Here is a 20412-nt window from a genome sequence, read left to right as displayed (position 1 = left end):
ACTACAACGAAAACGATAACAACAACAACTACAACTACTGTGTACACTTCCACACACATACATCTGTATATGTATAAGTATTTCTGCGCGCAAACAACCTGGGAATTTGTTTTAATGACGGCATCCCTTTCTTTTTGAGAGGGGGTATTAATGAAATCGATTCGATTTTCGAAAAGTTCTTAATTAAAAACATGCGTTCCAATTTGTCGAAATTTCAATTTATTTAAATTTATCTGACAAGCGACAGCAGTTATTATCACAGCGACGTGTTTGCAGTGAGGTCAAACAGGAAGTGCAAATACCATTCACTTTTGAATAGCCAAATCTAAGCGTGAAGAAGTGTGACAGGGTGTTTGTGTAGGAGTGATTTAATGTATTATAATGCTAAAAAGCAAATGATTTCGTTAATTGGATTCTATTCAGGGATATTTGAATGAGTGAAGTAATATAAGAAAATAATTTTACGTATTTAGTGGCACAAAATATTTCCTATAACAAGGACATATGTAGAAATATTTGAAGATTTGTACGTACATAGTAGACTAGTGCCTCTAAAATTGATAAAAAGGAATAGAAATTCGTAGTGGTGCATGAAAGTTATCGGAAATAAAAGAAAAAGTAACAACTATTAAGGAAAAACAATTTGAGTGAGATCTGAGTTCGGGTAAAGAAAGAATCGTGGCTAAATTTTTAAGGGTTAAAGTTGCTTTTACTCGATTTCCGGCAAAAGTATCAGTTCTGTAGAAAAAGTTATACGACAATGTTGTAGGTAAATGAAGACCCATAACTCTTGAATGCAGATATTTTTCACAAAACCTCAAATTTCATGTGAAGAATACAAATAATCCAGTTTTTGGGTTTCCTATTTTTATTTCTGCAAACAAATTTTTTTCGCAAAATTTTGTGTAAACTTATCTTCTCATGTACGAAAATCTCGGCTCAAAGTACGACGAACAGTCAACGTGGTGAGCTTCTCCATTGTGCTTTTGTCAGTCACAGTCATCTTCGTAGGTTAGGTTAGATTACTCTAACCGGCTCGTGAGCCACGCAGAGACCTTGGTACTCAGCGATGACAGATGCAGTGCCGTTAGGCAACTCAAAAGAAGTAATCATCTTTCTCTCACAGGTCCTACGGAGTCACCATCATTACCTCTTCCAGTATCTCATGGAGTCATGGGGTCACCAAATGTTTTAAGCATTGCCTTTCTAGTGCTGGACGAGGGCACAAAAAATTCTCCATGGTGACTTGCTCTTGACCTTTCCTGCATTCATCTTGATACGTCAGTCCCATTTTGCAGACGTGTGCCGGCACGAGACTGCGACCAGTGAGTATTGCAATCATGTTTCTACAGTTCGTTTTTCAATATTGAGTAGGAACATTGCGTATTTTTGATCTACCGCCTTGGACATGACTTTTGTAGTTTTTCATCCTAATAGATCATAGCATCGAATTTTCACTTTCCTTGCGATGCTCTTGTTCAAATCGTCGTAAAGACAATGGTTAGATTTACTAATGTCGTACACCACTCTGGCAATACCCTCCACTTTCTCATTGTCATCGATGCCTTTGTGACCTGGCACCCATTACAAGTGGTTGTTCCTGGCGAAACTCTCCACTGTTTGCCTGCTTCCCAAGACACTTCTAGCCTATATGCGACATGGGGTTACAGCTTTAATTACTGCTTGGCAATGTTAACTGTGGAGTTGTATGCTGATGCATTACAGACTAATTCCGCAGGTAAGCCCTCTCCTATTGGTAGAAAAAATTCCGTACGCCTGTCCATCATACTACTGCATCATAGAGCCGACTAGGTTATATAGTACAATAGTTGTGAGAGCAAACGTGTCTTGAGGTTTTACTGAGCAACTGCCATTGTCAATTTGTGTTGTCGGAAAAAACCATGATCTACTTATGGTTGCTTACCAAGTGACTTTCATTTTGTACTACTATATGTAACACAGTTATCGAACTCTCCAAGAACAAAAGCCAATCGAAATATCATTTAATTTTGCCAATGCAACTGTTAAATTGCCTCTGCTCCGCAATTGTGTGAATCTAACTGTAACAAAGAATATGCCTAAATAATTTGGTGCTCCACATTTCCAATTTAAAGGCCATCATTTGTGCTAGAATTCAAATCGAATGAGACCAAATGAGACCACTTCTACGCATACAAATCCACATCAATTAAGCCAATTTTCAAATGCGGTTCTGTTTGCCGTAACTGTGTTAGTAACGGTTGTTGGTACAAGCCTTGCCGCCCACACCGCCACAGAGCGACGCTATCAAGCTGGCATTGAATATTCATTCGTTCACGCTAGGTTAGGCTAATTTCGATTAGTATTATCCAAATTAACAATTTTAGCTACTTTTGCAGCCGCTAATTAGACGAAGTGATTACAATGGCAAGTGATTCGCTGGAAGCGGACCAGGCAGATAGCACTCGCTCTCTTACGATTTAGCACATATGCGCATATGTATGTGTGAGTGTGTTGTGCAGTTGCAACAACAATTAGGCATATTTAATTTAAGGCTTACCATGAATAGGAGCATGCAGCAAACTATAAACGGTTCATGGCGTGGCCGAGGAGTATGGGTGGTTTAATTGCATGGTGAGTTGGGAAAATGCATACATCTCTTGCTCGGAACTTAAAATTTGTGGGCTATTGCAAGCGCTTATTTCCGAGTTGCGCCCCTCTATGCGCTACTGGTATATGTGACCCGTTGGAATTTCAATGCAAGCAGCAAAGAGGAATACAGTGAGAATAATATCTTATATTTATGAATCATTCAAATGGTCCTTTGAGATAAATTGGTATAGAAGAACTGTCTCACAAACGTACAACTTCAGTGTTTTTGGATGCACTCCAAAACACTGATCGATTTTATAAAAAGTCGTGTTGAAAATGTATATACGTAGGTTGCTTTTTATATTTGCAACACTAGGAGCTTGTATACAGAAACTTAAAATGTTCAACTCGGCCAAAAAACGGAACAAAATCGCGAACATTTTATTTTATTTTTTTCAACGTGATGAACTTTATTAAGTTTTTGGCGATGAAGCTTCATTAAAGACCACTGTTTATCGATGATATAATGAATATAATTTCCGGTATATCGTTCAAAATCAGTTATGGTCCGGAAACTATTAATGCTGTGCGCAAACTGGCATTGCTAGATCGTCATATGACATATCGTGAGATTAAGACAACCATGCGAATTAGTTGGACGGACATACATTGAGTATTGCATGAAAATTTTACCGTAAAAAATTTGATTACTTTGGATCCCGGTGAATCGTGGATTTGCACGTATGAGCTCTAGAGTAAACCAAAGTCGACTCTACGTGTATTTCCAGATGAGCTGAATCCGAAAGTTGTTCGCGCTCGAAGCACTCCTAGCTGATTGTTGCTGTTTTTTCACAAAAACTGGACGTGTGCGGAATATTTAGTAAAATTTCAAGAAATTAGGAGCACTCAAAACATCGATTTGTTTAGTCATCCTCTATAAAGTCCTGACTTTGCACCGAAAAGTAAACTCAGAGGTTAACTTTTTTCGAAACCTGTAGAGGCGGTTGATGCGTTCAAAAGGCTTGTTTTGGAGATACCTCGCATGCAGAAGTATATACATCTTAATGGAGATTATTTTGAAAAACATTGAAGTGATTTTCGATGATTAAAATTTGTTTTTGTTCTGATCCTATGAGCTCCGAAGCTCCTAGTTATCTAGATAGTGCTAGATACATGCATATGAGCTGTTTTAGCGTCTCTTATGCCAACTTTCTTGCACTTCTTGCATATATTGTCATTACTTATGCCCATCCGGCTCGAAAGTGATATCCAGAGGTTGTGCCCTGTCAGGAGGGCAACATCCGTCCGGCAGTCCTTTCGAAACCGCGTGAGTAAACAACATGCGAGTTTTTCTAAGAGCCCCCGGCGATGTTGCAGGTACTTCAGGCTTTTCATCTCGCCTTGAACCAACTGTCCGTTCTGTACCTGTTTGGTAGCAGGACGGATGGCATTTTTGGCAACCTCTTCAGCTATTTCCCGGAATTCATTTATGATTTGAAACCCAGTATATGTATATGCAGCCATTTTCTGGCAGACACTACATATAGGTACTGCCTCCTGCTTTTAAAGCCATTCTCTGACGTATTGCTATGTGAGATTATTGTCTTGTTTCCCGCATTGATTTATTACAAACCTCCTATTTCATCATAAATAATCCATCGTCTATGTATGTCTAGTTCTTGATCCAAAACACTCAAGCTCTTATCTGGAGGTACAGAGGTCTCAAAAGCTATATTTGAACCATTCAAACGATATCCATGGCTGTTTGGACTGCCTCGTAATGATGAACATTACTTTTTCTAGCAAATGACTAAATGCAGCTCCTTGCTTATAATAGACAGTTCGCATTGGTCTGTAGTAACTCGTAAAACAGGTTTCGTCAAAAGGAGGTTCTGATTTTTCAGAGGTGGATGATTACACATTATTTTCTTTTCATCATTTATCGACATTGCGGAATAGATAAACTATTTGAGAGGCTTTAACCCAAAAAAAAATTTAATTTCAAATCGGCATCAATGACTGCTAGGTTATCCTAAAATATGTTCTGAGAAACACATCGTAATATTTTATCTACATTGCCAGCGCTGGTTATAAAGCATTGAAAAAATAAAAGAAATTTATAATATTTTATAGACTTGTCCACTTACTGCTTCCTACAGGGTCTTTTAGAAAGCGTTGTTTGCGCCTTGCAGCCGCACTCGGTAGCGCGTTTAACGCAATTTAAGCTTTTAATTGCATTTTCATGTTGGTCTACCTTCCCGTACCGCTGGGTTTGTTCTATGCATTTCAAAGCGCGTTGCAGGCATTTAGATTTAAACGAGCGCAAATGCTTAAAAGCGAATGGCGAAATTAAAACTGTGTTTTGCGTAACGTTCAAAGGCCATTATAACGTTAAATAGCATGCCACTTGTATTTGTTGTTTACTCGACACTGACATTTTTATAAGTAAATATACAAAATTTTAATGACCTTTGCTGCCTTTAAGTGGAAGTAAGAGTTTAATCGCGAAGTAATACATGTAATGAGCGTTGCCTTATCTCAGTGAACACTAATTACAATAAATAATCCGCCTTTTGTATTTACGGCAATTTCAACTCATTTAATGCACAAGTGATTGGTGCGATTGTGGCGTAAAACGCCTATATAATTTACTATATATGTATGTCATGTAATATACCAACGAAGCGCTCTCACGAAAATCTCAAAATAAAAGGTGCGACCTATCAATGTTGGTCATTTCATTTCGGCCTTGGGCATGGTATATACGGATAGCAGTAAATCAGTGTTACGCTCGTTGACAAATTATGCAGAATCCGAAACCAGTAATTTACTCCGACGTCAAATGTACAAAATAGGGATCAAAGTTGAGTTAAGCCAAAGGAGATTAACTGCACTGCGCGTGTATATGTATAATGTGTATTGTCTAATATATTGTATGTATGTATGTATGTATGTGTATAAGTATTATATGTCGTTTGCTCAACGTGTACAACAACACGAGTGGTGGAGAGCTGTTGTAAATTATGGGTTCGCTAGCAGCAAATAATGAATCGATATAAGGAGCAGGCCACCTAGGCAGGGTAAATGCATGGGATATTGCTGCCATTATAATTGCTATTGTTTTTGTTGTTGTTGTGTGTGTGTGAATTATAGCATATGCAGCAGCACCTGCAATAATTTACAAATAACACGCAATAACATAGAACTACACAAGCGTGGACAACCACACATACATACACATGTATATAATTATGCTTCTATGTAAGTGCGCAGGTGTGGCTTGCTCACTGCTTGACACGCACACACACATGGTGTATGGTTTTAGTCAACAGTCGGTTAATTGAGTGTTCAGTAAACTCTGGTGAAACCAACAGTCCATTAAAAGCAACGCTGTATATATTTACATTAAGCACATATGTATGTAAATGTATGTATTTTTATGTAGAGTGGGCGTGATTGGTGAGCGCATGAAAATTATTTCGGAATTACTGCTTTGTTATTGTAAAAGTGTTGAGCATAAAACAAGGCCTGCGTTTAAATAAGAGTAATGTTTGTATATAGATAGCCACATTATATATATAAAATTAATATACAAGTATAAAGTATATAGGGCCGTAGTGATGACCATAATTTAGTAAGATATTTCGAGTGGAATTGGAAAGCGCTTAAGTTGACTTTTGGAAAATTTCAAACCATGATTTTTATTTGATTTATTTTTGACAACTAGGAAACATTAAGGTTAGGTTCGATGGTTTATACAGAGATCGTACTTAGACTACTATATGTATACTCTCAAACTTGCCGCGTAGACGCCGAAAGGGCAATGGCCAGCTGGAATTAGGGAGAGCGTAGCCTTACTGAGGAAAGAGAACTTTTGTAAATCAAACCTTTTAAGTTACTGGAGCTCTTGTGATCATTCTGTTAAAAAAAAAATCTTACTGCCAGAGTTCCTGCGAGCTAACCAGTAGTGGGGAGCATCGACCCGTTAATATTCTATTAATCGTGGAGCTAGAGTACCTTTCCTTCTCAGCTCAACGGATTTACAGTTGAAATTCCGCTGTAGTCTGGCACCCATTCTTAGTCTTATAACAGAGTGAGTCGTTGCTATTGACAACGAGGTGGGATGCTTAAAGCTGGTATCGCGGTTCTGCTATCAGAGTAGATAGTCAAATCTCTAAAAGAGTATGCACTTCGAAGCAGTAAATCTACTGCTACCTTAATGCCAGCAAACACTGCAGTACTGCAGTAGTCGGAAAGTCTGAAACTGAAGTTGATATATAGTTACTGATAATATAATCCTCCACTAATCTTCTCCATAAGCTTTGAACTAACCGTAAAAAAGCTCAAATAGATTCTTGCTTTTCATTGGGATGTTTTTTTACGTATGGGGTTTCAAACCCAGCCAACAACCCTTAAACAGGATGACTCGCCTTCTAACTTTATCTCACCTTCAAAGGGTTGCTTTTGGCTTCTCAGAGGATATTTAATCTAAGACCGTAAGTTGTGAGCTCCTTGAGCCATATGTAAAAGTATCGTTTCTGGCCACACCCAAGTGAATGGCGCTCAGAAAACTTTCTTCATTTGCGTGACCTTGCCGCTATCCTATCTGACAAAAATATATATATTTATTCGTTAAAAAAGGATAACTTAAATGGTTCAACTCTGGGTTTTCTTACAAAGAGGTTTTGTTTGCAATGAGACCAATTCTTAACAAAGTTTAAGTTTAGTATTCAACTTTTTAAAAATCAAAAATTCATTATTCAAACTTAAGCGTTTCTAACTGATATTTACAATATTTTCTCACAACGCACACTGGCGGTCAAATGAAATAACATGTTTTTTCTATTTTCTTTCTTTTTCATTGCATTGTGTTAAGGTGAAGCAGCTCGGCAACAAATCAGTGTCCTGGGTGCGCGTGCGTGATGGTCATATACTCACCGTTGACAGGTAATTAAAATCGCAACAATGCGCTATGCTAGTGATAAATCTAAGTATACCAATAACTGTTATTATGTGGGTATATATATATATATATATATATAAGTTGAAAATACAAAAATATATGAGGCATGCTTTTATATACTCGTACTTATATGAATACAATGAAAACGAAAGCTTTTAAGCAGCCTTATTTGAGGACATTCTGATAGCTACAAAATGTGTTGATCTCATATTAAACTATTTGAAATACCCAACGCATTAAATCTAAGTCAAAATACATACACAGAATCGTTCATTTTCGTCTGGTTTGATTTTCGAGCATTTAGTGGATTAATTGTAAACTATTAGCTAAGCAAACACTTAATTACCACAATCCATGCGGCTTAAGTGAAGTAATTTGCTTGGTGTTGGAGTGCAAATTTACATGACTTCATACAACATTTTAACATTCATGGCTAGGCAGTCGACGGCAGTTAAATTGGAGGCTCATGTCGTAAATGCCCGTACTCGGACTGATGCTGAAGGTTAGCAGTCAAGTTAGGGTTTCAGTAATATCTACCTGAATATTTTCTTATAATACATAGTATTTTTAATATAGTCATTACATTGTTAACTCGAAAAAAGTTCAATCAGACGTTGGCGCTACATTTTCGATATAATGTTCCATTTACGTATTAAAGTTTAATACCTTTTTAGTTATGAAAAAATCTTCCGTTTCAAGCCGATATAAATCGTTTACACAATTTTAATGAGATTTAGATTATTGTCCGGAAAGTTTTAGCTAAGCATTTTATCTGCATGTAGGACTTTTAATAGTGCGGAAATGTGCTTAACTATATGCTAAATGTACAATATACATTATATTTATACATACTTACACTTATAAAGTATTATATTATACACCTACAAGTACTAAGACTTACAAGCGCATTAATTGCTATTTGCTTCTAGGAATTTACTTACCACACTACTCAAAAGCAATATGATGTACATAAATCCTGTACCACTAATATATTAAATACAATATAATCATATTAAAATATATTGGCAGGCATTTCCCAAAATTCAAATCATCCGCCATTTTGGCACACCTATTGTTAGTTGCCAGCTGTACATACATACATTTATATTTGAGTAAAATTTTCGCTTTGCGGTACCATATATGTACACTCATCAATTTTGCCATATTTAATTTGAAATTTGTGCAATTTCTCGGCTCAGTTGCAAATTTGAAGCACGCGCTTGCCACATATATAAACACACAAACATACATGCATATGTGTTTATAAGCCTTTATTACATTAGTGTTGAATATGTTTAGAAATTCTGCACGTGCATGCAGCAACACTATTATAAAATCCAGTGTCAGTTAGCATATAATTTTCACAATGACACTTGTGTTGTTGATGCAACCAAATGAGTTCTGGATACCTCGCAAGTCGGTGCTTTTGGAGTACGTAGCCAATCATGTAATAAAGTATATTACACATTGTCATGCCTTTATTGATGTAAGTATGAATTATATCAGTTAGGATATTACGTCTTCTCAACGAATAAATTTCACTAACTACTTAGTATTGGTGTATGAGTAAACATATACATATACATGGTGGAGAATAATTGTTTCAAAAAGCAATTACTGGCACACCGACTGTGGTAAGCTCCCTTAATTATTACAGATATCTGTTTGAAAACTAAATTAAATTCATCACATTTGTGTGATCACAATTCTTTGCAAGTTTGAATTGATTTTATGAAGAATGATATGTATAATACTTACTTCAAATATATAAATATTTACCACACACATTTCTGCTAGTTATTAAACTGAACTTCGCCTTTTAAATTGTTCTTGGTATTGTTAAATCAAAGGGCGGGTTCATCTATTTGTTGTAAGGTTTCAAGCACTCATGCTTCAATAATAACCCACGCTTTGATACATGAAACCTTGCTACATTTCAATTGTTGAAGTTGTTTTGGAAGCAGACGAGTTAAGACTAGCTGTTCAGCCTTAGAGAGACTAAGGATGCCACACCTTTATTCTCAGAGTCATCCCGTCTTACTACCAGAAATCAAAACTAATCTCCTAACCAGATTTACCATAAGTTCGAGCGGCTTTCTTGATAATTCTGTATTTAGTTTCACCTTCCGGGGTCCTTAGCAACTCATAGATCTTACGTCTGATCTTCCAGGTATATTCCAGAGTTCAGATCATTGAGGATTTCTTGTACTGTTTTTAATGGAGCAGTACATTAAATAATATAAATAATTTATCTAAAGTGTTCGAAATCTCGTGAAGATATCCTGCCCAATAAATAAGTTTTTGTACAAGAACTTTACTTTGATCGCTCAGATTGTATGACAGCTACACACAATTGCATTCCGATTACTGCAGTTCCGACAAATAAGAAACTTCTCGCATATATACAGACAGAAAATCGGACACGGCCACATCGACTGAGTTTGCCACCTTGATGGCATAAATATAGTATACAGGATTTGTCCAGAAAGTAAAAGGGCCACATTTGGGCTGTAGGGCGGCTGCGGAATCGTTGGAATGCCGGTCTTGGTTAGATAGCTGTTTACAACAAAGACGGTGTGAGCTGGGGCGTTATCATGGTGCAACTTCCAATCGGCTGCGTTGTTTTGTCGGACGCGATTGATCTTTCGTTTGAGTCTCTTGAGAACTTCCATGTAAAATTTGGCGTTCACGGTTTGCCTAGGAGGAACAAATTCATGCTGGAAGCTGCCTTTGATGTCAAAAAAGACAATGAGCATCGTTTTCATATTTGGATTTGCTCATTCTTCTGGTCTTCATCATGGACATCTTTCAGGCCCTTCAAAAAGGCCTGGTGTCACCGAAACGCACCACTTCTTGCTAAAGCAACATCTAGGTAAGCCTGCTTGATCATAGCAAACGTCTCAGTCGCAGATATACCGAGTTTCACACAGAATTTAATCGCGTACCTCTGCAAAGATACACGACGCACAAAAATGTTTGTTCTGATTTTACAGGTGCTCGGAGACAGCTGACCCGCCCCTCGTTCGTTAGCTAAGAACGCTCTCTATCGAATCCAGTTGGTGCGCGCACGCTCCGAAGTACAGTCGCGGAGGAAGAAAATTGGTACTATTACTTTCCGGACAAATCCTGTATATACAAAATTACATGACTTGTATATTAACGAATTGAATCTGATTCGAAAAATATTCAGCCGACTGTTCCTCTATTTCCGAGTCGTAAGCATAGATGTAAGACTCATCGTCAGTAATAATACGTTTCATGACATCCTGATAGTCAGAAAGCATTGTTTCACAGACTCTAACGCGACGCTGTTTTTCGAAAAAAATTAAGAGATTTCGAAATCTATCGTGCTTTCCCTTTTCCTAGGCCTAAATGATTTTTCAAAATGGTTTTCACTGATCCCTCCGATATGGCCAACGATGCCAGTGAGATGTCTGACTGTTAGTCATGAATTTTCAGGCATCAATTACTCTATTTTATTGACGTGTTGAGATGTTGATGTTGATGGCCGTCCTGGACGTTCGTCGTCGTAGTCACCTTCTCGACTCTCTTTGAATAATTTGTACCAATCAAAAATGCTTGCTCGTGACAAACAATTACCACTAAAGGTGTTTTTTAACATTCGGAACATTTCGGCACCAGGAATTTGATTCCACACACAATGGGACTTCTTTGCTGAATAATTTCACTTTCAATAAAAACGCCATACGTTAGGAACTTCTGAAAGGCAGTAATGATCAGAAAAATACTAATGATTATTCGGATGTGACATTTGTTAGTCATTTGTTTGTCAGACGTTACTGATAGTCATACTAACCTAGAAGAAGAATATTTCGACGTATGGGTTTTCGCGTGATATTTAAATTAGACAGTCTTACTATTTTTTGCCCACAGTAGACGTCCTTATTATACTTTGGCTAACCAAAATGCTAAGCAACTCATAATAAAGAATATTTACTTGTTGAATCTGTCATAAGGTATTTATATGTATATGTTTCCGATTGGTTTTGTGCAACCTTACGTGTTTACTGATATATTATGCGCACGCAAGTAATCTCTATTAAACAAACCATTATATGATCACATTACTAATGTCGAAGTAAGCACTTTATGCGTGGATATAGTACCACATACCGGGAAATGGCACTAAGAATGGCATTAAAATGTATTTACAAACATAAATATAGCTATGAAATGTAGGATGTGTCGCGCAGCATGTACTCCAAAAGGAAGCAGAAATGGCATGCGATTTCAGAGCAAACGAGGAGACACACAGACCACCCTAATGTGTATATAAATCTTTGGAAGTAGGTCTGTGTGGGTATGCAATCTTATGTTAGCAGCCAAGAAAACAATTTAGTAGGACTTATACGACCATGTGATAAGAAATCCAGCCCAGCAACAAAATCTGAACAATAAGACGGACAAGGACTTGCAACACACACCCGAGTCCATATTTATTTGCACAGAGTTGCCGCGCTGAATGCACAAACTGACAGCTGAAAGGGACTAACAGACATTGTATGTTGACAAACAGAGCAAGAAAAGCACAATATAGCGGCGAAGGAAAGGACAGATGTGCAGCTAGCAGACAATGCGAGCTAAACTTGAGACAATCAACTGACAGCGGAAGTAAATTGCAGCCTTGAAGTTGCAACATGCTGCTACACAGGCGGCGAGGCGAAGGCAATAAGTGTCAGTGTGTGGCTGTAAATGCTCGTATGTGTGCCTCTGTGAGTGTGGCTGTGCGCGTGTGTGTGGAAGCAAGCAAAGATAATGTGCTCTATAAGGCCAGACTGTGTTATATAAATAATAATATACCGAAAGGGTTTACAAACACTGTTGCAAGTATATGTTTATATATAGATATGTGTGCACAATGCTATATAAGCATGTATGTATGTGGTGAAGTATGTTATCGGTCAACAATTCAGCTGTTGCCCTTATCTTTTTCTACTGTTTGCCGTTCTCACATTTTTCTCCCATTGTTGCTGATTGTTTGCCATGTCACTGATGGTGTGCACACATGTGTGTCGTATGTTTGTATTACATTTCATTTGTATTGGGCAGATGTCAGCAACCAACGAGCAAACAATCGCACATATTGCTACACACACATACATACATATTTAGCCGCGCTTGCATGCTGTGCACTTTACTCACATTTGCTCGGTTAACTGTTCATAATGTGGCAGGTTCATTGGTTCCTCGTGCACTTCGATACACACTGGCGGCAACGCTCACGCGACTTCATCTCCCTTCCACTCCGACAATTGTAAGCATATTACGGCGTAATGTAAGTAGTTGAAAAATGAAATAGTGGAAAGTGGAAAGTGAAAACTGTAAAAAATTGGCAAGATGACCTGAAACAGATACTGGCAATTGTGCTAATGTGGGAGAGTGCTTGTCTGTGTGTTGAAGCACATGGGATTGCGTAAGCTTTCGTGTAGGTAGCGATTAAAATAAAATTTCTTGCAATGCTATTGAGTGGACATTGAGGATTGTGGAGAAACTGTGAAATAGAAATTTGCAAAATGTTTTCTAAATACGCTACTGAGATAGAGAAAAGGAAATAATATTACTAAAGAGCAGCATCATAAAGAAAATATTAATCTGAAAGAGCTTGAGATCTTAGGACTGATATACATAGAACTTTGACTTCGCTTTGCTTTAGACTTTTGTTTTGACAGAGAAGTTCGATGTATGTTTTTTGTACTTACATATTTTTACGCTTCTTCAAGCGCCGTCGCTATTTTAACTAAAGAGCGTTCACTGAAAGCACAGCGCTCATTCGGGTATACCCTTTGGTTTCTTCGCTTCGTTGTTAAAGTATGAAATGTCACGCAAATCGAGGGAAGTGGTATATAAATGTACCATTAGGTGCTAAAAAATCTCAACTGAAGTATACAAAAAGATATTCTACACGAAAACTGTAAAATAGAAAGCCAACAGGGCGCAGAGAAGTGCCAAAAAAATACCATAACTTCTCCGTTGGAAGTTAGGCACTGCTGGTAATTTTCCACAACTGCAACTCTTCTTTTTTGATTTTTCAATAATATTGCAATTAAAAAGCATTTATTTTGATCGCAGTCGCAGCTCAATATGTCGAAGTTTTATCTGCTTCAAATTAGATTTTTCTTTTCTAAGGCATTTCTCACTATCGAAATCGAAATACATCCTATTTAAAAAAAAAATACTAAGCTTCAGTCCATTTATGTGCTTTCTAAAGCAAAAATCTACTGTTTTTTCTAATACTTCCTATTATAGTTAACTCTTCCTTAAACTTTTAGACTTATGCACATATGTATGTGCTTTTGAACACTCGCTCTTTCATTATCACTTCTTGGCAACCGCTGCGACTGTCAGACTATGTTAACTTACTTTTATGTGTTGGTGTGTGTCTGCATGAAGTTTTCTCAACTATCCAGTGATATCAGCTATCAATGACACATCGTCTGTCAGTTGGTAGTGCGCCGCTGCAAACAAAAGAAATAAAAGCTGGACAAAGTATTTTACGTCAAATAGTGCAGTTTATAAAAGTGTTGAAATTGATTTTGCTGGTTTGTTCGTGCGAAACCAATCGAGCGAGAGAGAAAAAGAGATAGAAGATTTTCATACATTCTAAAATAGAAATAATTAGGCAGGCTTTGACAAATGAAGGTACGAATATATGCCTATAATGTACCTAACAGGCCAATTAATAAGTCCCTTCAAAAAGCTTCAAAATAGATCCCAGTTTCGGCGGTGAAACAGCACTTTCGTTTTCAGAGTTCGTAGATAGAAAATGTAAAATGTCCTTGAAAGTAAAATGTCAGTTGACCCAATCAAAAAATTTGTCTAAAATCTATAAACCAAAACTTGATAGCACAAAAGGTACAAGTTGATTAAAACAATTTTTCAAGGCCGAACGTCGCTGCACCGAAACCTTTTCGTACTATATGCCTAAACAAGGCGAGGTGATAGTAGACCGCTCGACCATGACATTCCCTACACAAGCACTCTATGCTGCAAACTGAACAGAAGTAAAAGCAAACACTTTCACACTCTACAACACACACGCACACACACACTTGCAGCTGCATATACCTGCTATGGTAATGAAAATCTTTTGGTGCGTGGATTTTCCTCTTGGCCAACATTTTATTAAAATTTTGAGCTGGCTTCCAAAAGCAGCCACGAAACCACACAAGTCTAAAGGTCACAGCGGCGTGTATGTAAGCAAGCTTAGAGACACGTTGCCACATAAATACACGAGCACCTACGTATTTATGCTTGCCAACAAACACGATTGCTTATCTGCGTATTTGTAGTTGCAACATTCGCTAACGGTTGTTTGTGGCGTAGCAAGGAAAATAACACGATTTCGAATTCTCACTGAAAATAGAACAAATCTTGTATACTTTCCAAGTTGTCCAAAATGTAATGCCACAGAGAAATCTCTGCTAGCCAGACAATCACCGATTCGGTTGGCTGCCACACACAGTTGCCACAGTGCAAGGTGCACACAAGTCGAGAAGCGGAGCTTGTAAAGCTTCGGGCCACAATCTGCATATGAAACAGCAACGTGATAATGGAAATGCAGCCAACGAAGTTGTGCTGTCCTTGCCTTCTTTATCCTGTGCTATTTCATTATGTTCGGCGCTTGGAACGAAGGGGACAACACAACACGTATAATAACAACTCGGCGTAGGAGTACATGTGCTACAACACCAAAAAGCAAGTTGCATCAACTTTTGCCCTGAGGCTATGCTACATGCACCAAATACACCAGCTTTATCAGATTCATACTTTGCATTGCATATGAAAATATTTCTGCGCGCACACCGGTTCTAATCTGACCTGGTATTTACTACTATATAATACATGTACAGCCAAGCCATATGCGCAATATGTTCCGAGTTGGCAAAAATTCATATTGATTCGTTTTACATGCGCGTTCAAAAAAATAACAGTGTTGCTGTCCAAGGGTCGTATATCGAATTCGATCTCATGGCAATTATGGTAAATTCAAAGTATGTTTCCTTAACCTCAATTCTTAATCACGTTATCTGTATGCCATTAATGTATCTTTTCTTGCCGAAGCATATTGCCTTCAAATTTCACCTAAAAGTACACTTGATGCCATTATTAATGAATCTCGATTTTTTTACATGGCAACCAAGCAGAAGTTCAGACGCTGAATCCAAATTTCGACGGGTTTCAAGCTCAAATCGGTCGATACTGCTGCAATTTTACGCTCGATATTCGTACCAAGTTCACCATTTCGTGAAATAACACGTTAACCAAACTTGGTCTTCAATAAACCGATTGAGACACTCGCTGTGTGGCTTGTGGTGCCATCTGTTCGAACCACATATTGTCCAAGTTCATATCATCCGATTCGGGTCAAAATTACATAGTTTTCATTGAGCGGTAGCGATTCCCATTCACAGTAAAGTGCCGGTGTTGATCATCACTGAAGATACGAGTATATGGCCCAATTATGCCGCCTTTCCACAAACCGCACCAAACCGAAATTTTTTCGGTATGCACTGATGTGTCATGGAGTACGTGTAGATTGCTGGCTGACCAATAACGCATATTTTACTTATTTACGAAGCTATTCAGCCAGAAAATAACCTCTTCGCTGAAGATGACTTTTTGATGAAAACCTGGATCATTTTCAAGTTGCTGCTCAGTCCAATACACGAACATAGGACGATTCTGGTGGTCAAGCGGTTTCAGTTCTTGCATCAATTTGATCTTGTATGACGTCACAGAGATGACCAACGCTTGAGTTCGACTTGTGAAAGACTGTTTTAGGTCTTCCTTAATTCATGCGCTAGCGGCTGCAATATTTTCAACACTGCGGGCACTTCCTTGTATTACTGGCACGGAAACATTTTTTACTGTTTCTGTGGATTCAAATTTTTCCTACTAGACGCTCAATTGTTGATCTGACAGGATGATTATGACGACCATAAATTGGACGAAGCGCTCTTAAAGTTGATGCCATTGACTCCGAATTTCAGTAGTAAATTTTAATAATTTTGACTCGCTGTTGGATCGTATGTGTTTCCATGATAAAATGGCAAACCGTACTGAAGAGAAATGTCAAAAGAGCGGGAAAAAATATTCGGTCGTTTGCGATAGAGTCCCTATCGGTCTACTTTTGTAGCGTCGTTTGGAAAAACCCGCTAGTGTATTCATTCTAATTTCCTCCAAAGTAGGACTCCTCTTTTCAGAAAACTCCTTAATTTTGTATGTACTATATATACATACATATATCAATAAGAGTTTCGAATTTCTTGCACTCAATTATTTATCGCTGTTTTCATTCAACAAATTCCTCTGACCCGGCCTTAAAGCTCTCTCTCTCTCTCTCGTATGTCGTGTAATTCTATGTACATATATAATATGTGGCTCTCCAACGTACTTTAAGTGCGGAGATATACTGTTCTTAACTTTTTGTTTGGTTCATTCTTTCATTATATTGCTCAGCACTGTTATACACATATATGCTATATATTGTTATAAACTGTATATGCTGTACTATATATTCGTACAACATTCACTTTTGCTGCTTTCAAATTTTCTCAGTATATTTTAGAGTATCATTCTGGCTTTGTGTGTTATGTTCGCATTTATTCTTTTTACTTATGGACAAGGAGGTTTTCCTTTACAAAGCTTTCTGAATTTGTATCAAATGAATCTGTTTTTAATTGCTTTGCGGCTTTTAACGGGTGATTTTTTTGAGGTTAGGATTTTCATGCATTAGTATTTGACAGATCACGTGGGATTTCAGACATGGTGTCAAAGAGAAAGATGCTCAGTATGCTTTGACATTTCATCATGAATAGACTTACTAACGAGCAACGCTTGCAAATCATTGAATTTTATTACCAAAATCAGTGTTCGGTTCGAAATGTGTTTATCGACAAATTTTGTTCAGCGATGAGGCTCATTTCTGGTTGAATGGCTACGTAAATAAGCAAAATTGCCGCATTTGGGGTGAAGAGCAACCAGAAGCCGTTCAAGAACTGCCCATGCATCCCGAAAAATGCACTGTTTGGTGTGGTTTGTACGCTGGTGGAATCATTGGACCGTATTTTTTCAAAGATGCTGTTGGACGCAACGTTACGGTGAATGGCGATCGCTATCGTTCGATGCTAACAAACTTTTTGTTGCCAAAAATGGAAGAACTGAACTTGGTTGACATGTGGTTTCAACAAGATGGCGCTACATGCCACACAGCTCGCGATTCTATGGCCATTTTGAGGGAAAACTTCGGACAACAATTCATCTCAAGAAATGGACCCGTAAGTTGGCCACCAAGATCATGCGATTTAACGCCTTTAGACTATTTTTTGTGGGGCTACGTCAAGTCTAAAGTCTACAGAAATAAGCCAGCAACTATTCCAGCTTTGGAAGACAACATTTCCGAAGAAATTCGGGCTATTCCGGCCGAAATGCTCGAAAAAGTTGCCCAAAATTGGACTTTCCGAATGGACCACCTAAGACGCAGCCGCGGTCAACATTTAAATGAAATTATCTTCAAAAAGTAAATGTCATGAACCAATCTAACGTTTCAAATAAAGAACCGATGAGATTTTGCAAATTTTATGCGTTTTTTTTTTTTTAAAAAGTTATCAAGCTCTTAAAAAATCACCCTTTAGTTAAGCAGAAAAGAATTGTTTGTGGTCCAAGAAGAAAAGTTGACACATTTAAAATGCAAAAACTAATTCTTTGAACTTATTTGCTCAACAGTTTTTACAAAAGTAGTTCATTTAGTATTTAGATATTATTTTCGACACAGCATTTTCTAATCATCTAACTTATCTGTCTCTCAATTGACCCCTTTGGGAATCATCGAAGATGATATTCACTACTGGCTTCTTTCAAAAGTTTCTCGAAAATCGCTGGGCCTCTGCGATGTTTTAAAATCTCTGCTTTCACCAGTCGAGTTAAAACGAAATTTCTGTAATTTTGGGTAAGCGCATCTAAAAATAAGGGTAAGTAATTAATCAAGAATATATGGATCCAAAAATAAGTGTGCATTTTCGACTTATTATGAGGCTATGTTAAGCATAAAGTTATTACTGCTAGTCTGGATCGATCAGCCAAGGTTTGCGAGATAAATTTCTTTTACCACATCCTAAATTATCAGCCAGCGTGTATTTACGTGGACTTTGTCAGCACATAAGTGTCTATAAAAATATCTAGGCAAACTTACAGCTTGAAGCTAGAATACAACAAAGATCACAGCCGCTATCCAATCAACGCATTTAGCTCTGGTTCACCTATTGATTTCCGATTGAAGCGCGCGTGTGATGCTCAAACAAATATACAAACACATGCGGCACACGTGCACATATTGATTTTGTATGCAAAAGAGTAATCCGGTCATGTTCACAAAACACCAACAAACAATAGCGGCGTATAAGTGCTGAGAGTCCTATCGGAATTTCTTTTATTGCTTGTACACGCGATTTCAAAGCTATTTATTTCGAACTTTTATACCGACAATTGTTGTTGTGAATTTATGCGATTTTTACTGTTTGCGCTTAAGTGTGGAAAATCGCTTACATATGCCTGAATGTAATTTCGCTTAAGCCGCTTGTTTGCGTTGCAACATTTCCGCTAAATTGCGCGCCCACATACACACACATACACTGCTGCTCACACATACAATTGCATATTGGCAGACGCTGTAGGAGTTTTTATGCATTTGCTTGTAGCACTTTTAAGTTTTATATGGAAGCCAAACATATTTATGCCGAGCACGAATTGTATTGCGGAGCCATGGCTGATGTAGTCTCGCTCACTTCGTGACCTTTGCTTTGCATGTATGCAAAGATTTACAAGGAAATGCCTTTTATGACCTGAAGTGATTTTCAATTCTTGATTAAGTCTTCGCAATTGTTGTAAATACGTTTATGTTTATTGGTATTTGGAGAGTTTTCCTGATTTTATTTTAGTGTGTTAATTGTTGCTGCGGTTGGGGGACTTTTGAATTTAATGGTGAAGAATGTACTTAGAGAATTCCGGTAAATATGTAGATTACCGAGTGATAATACTGGAGTTTCGTAAGGTAAATATCAGGAAGAAGTAGGAACTGGCGTCACATAGCGAAAAAAAGAAACGATTGGCGCGCTGTTGTTAACTCGGCTATAACCATGTAATCGGTGTCTACGCCAGCAAAGAAGAAGAAGAAAAATTACTTTCATGAAACACTATTTAAAAATGTTTTTTGTCACTATTAAAGTTATAGCGAAAGCTTTCGTTCGATCATCTTTATATGAAAATTGTCAGATATGTCAAAAACTGAGGCAAGTTCTGGTATATTTATGTACATACATACAAACGAAGATAACAAAATCGACTTAGCTTATTACACAGATCATTTACATCCCTTTTATAGGGTCTTCGTTGCTTCCTCCCGGGCCTTCAAGACAAACTTACCATAGTCCCAATTGCACTTTTCAGAATATAAGAAATAAGCTCTTGAATATGTTTTGATTAGACTAAGAAGTGTTTTAGGCCTTTTTATTTTCCTCTTTACCAAAAAAATTTTTAAAATATTGTAAAATTGTTTACAGATGATTTATAAGGAAAAAAAAAATATATTGTACGCTGTCTACTGAGCGCGGCTAATGGAAAAAATATTCTTTTATAAATATTATTTCTAGCACACCGAGTTTCGAGTTCGTGAAAAACAGTTTAGCAGTCACTGTACATTTTATGATGCTTAAAAAATCTTTTCCATTTTAATTGGATAAATCGTTACATCTAAAAGTGGTAACTTCCTCCACACATACACACACACCCGGACCCCTTTCAATCGTAAATTTAAACACTTTGCCAATATTTATGCAAATAATTCCCACATATGCACTTTT

At 37.5% G+C, this 20412-nt stretch overlaps 1 protein-coding gene across 3 annotated transcripts in view; it reads left to right on the top strand.

Annotated features, from left to right (window-relative positions):
• The window catches only part of LOC105230214 (zwei Ig domain protein zig-8), a 183939-nt gene that overhangs the window by 135007 nt on the left and 28520 nt on the right, over positions 1–20412 (top strand). For 2 of the 3 annotated variants that reach the window (XM_049449035.1, XM_049449036.1), the window contains one exon: positions 7448–7518. In XM_049449035.1, the coding sequence (XP_049304992.1) occupies positions 7448–7518 (71 nt within the window). The remainder of the gene's footprint in view (positions 1–7447; positions 7519–20412) is intronic. The other variant, XM_049449037.1, reaches the window with a different exon arrangement.

This window comes from Bactrocera dorsalis, chromosome 2 (assembly GCF_023373825.1).
Source record: "Bactrocera dorsalis isolate Fly_Bdor chromosome 2, ASM2337382v1, whole genome shotgun sequence".
Classification (NCBI taxonomy): domain Eukaryota; kingdom Metazoa; phylum Arthropoda; class Insecta; order Diptera; family Tephritidae; genus Bactrocera; species Bactrocera dorsalis.
The sequence above is the reverse complement of the archived record's forward strand: the minus strand, read 5'-3'. Positions and strand labels throughout refer to the sequence as shown.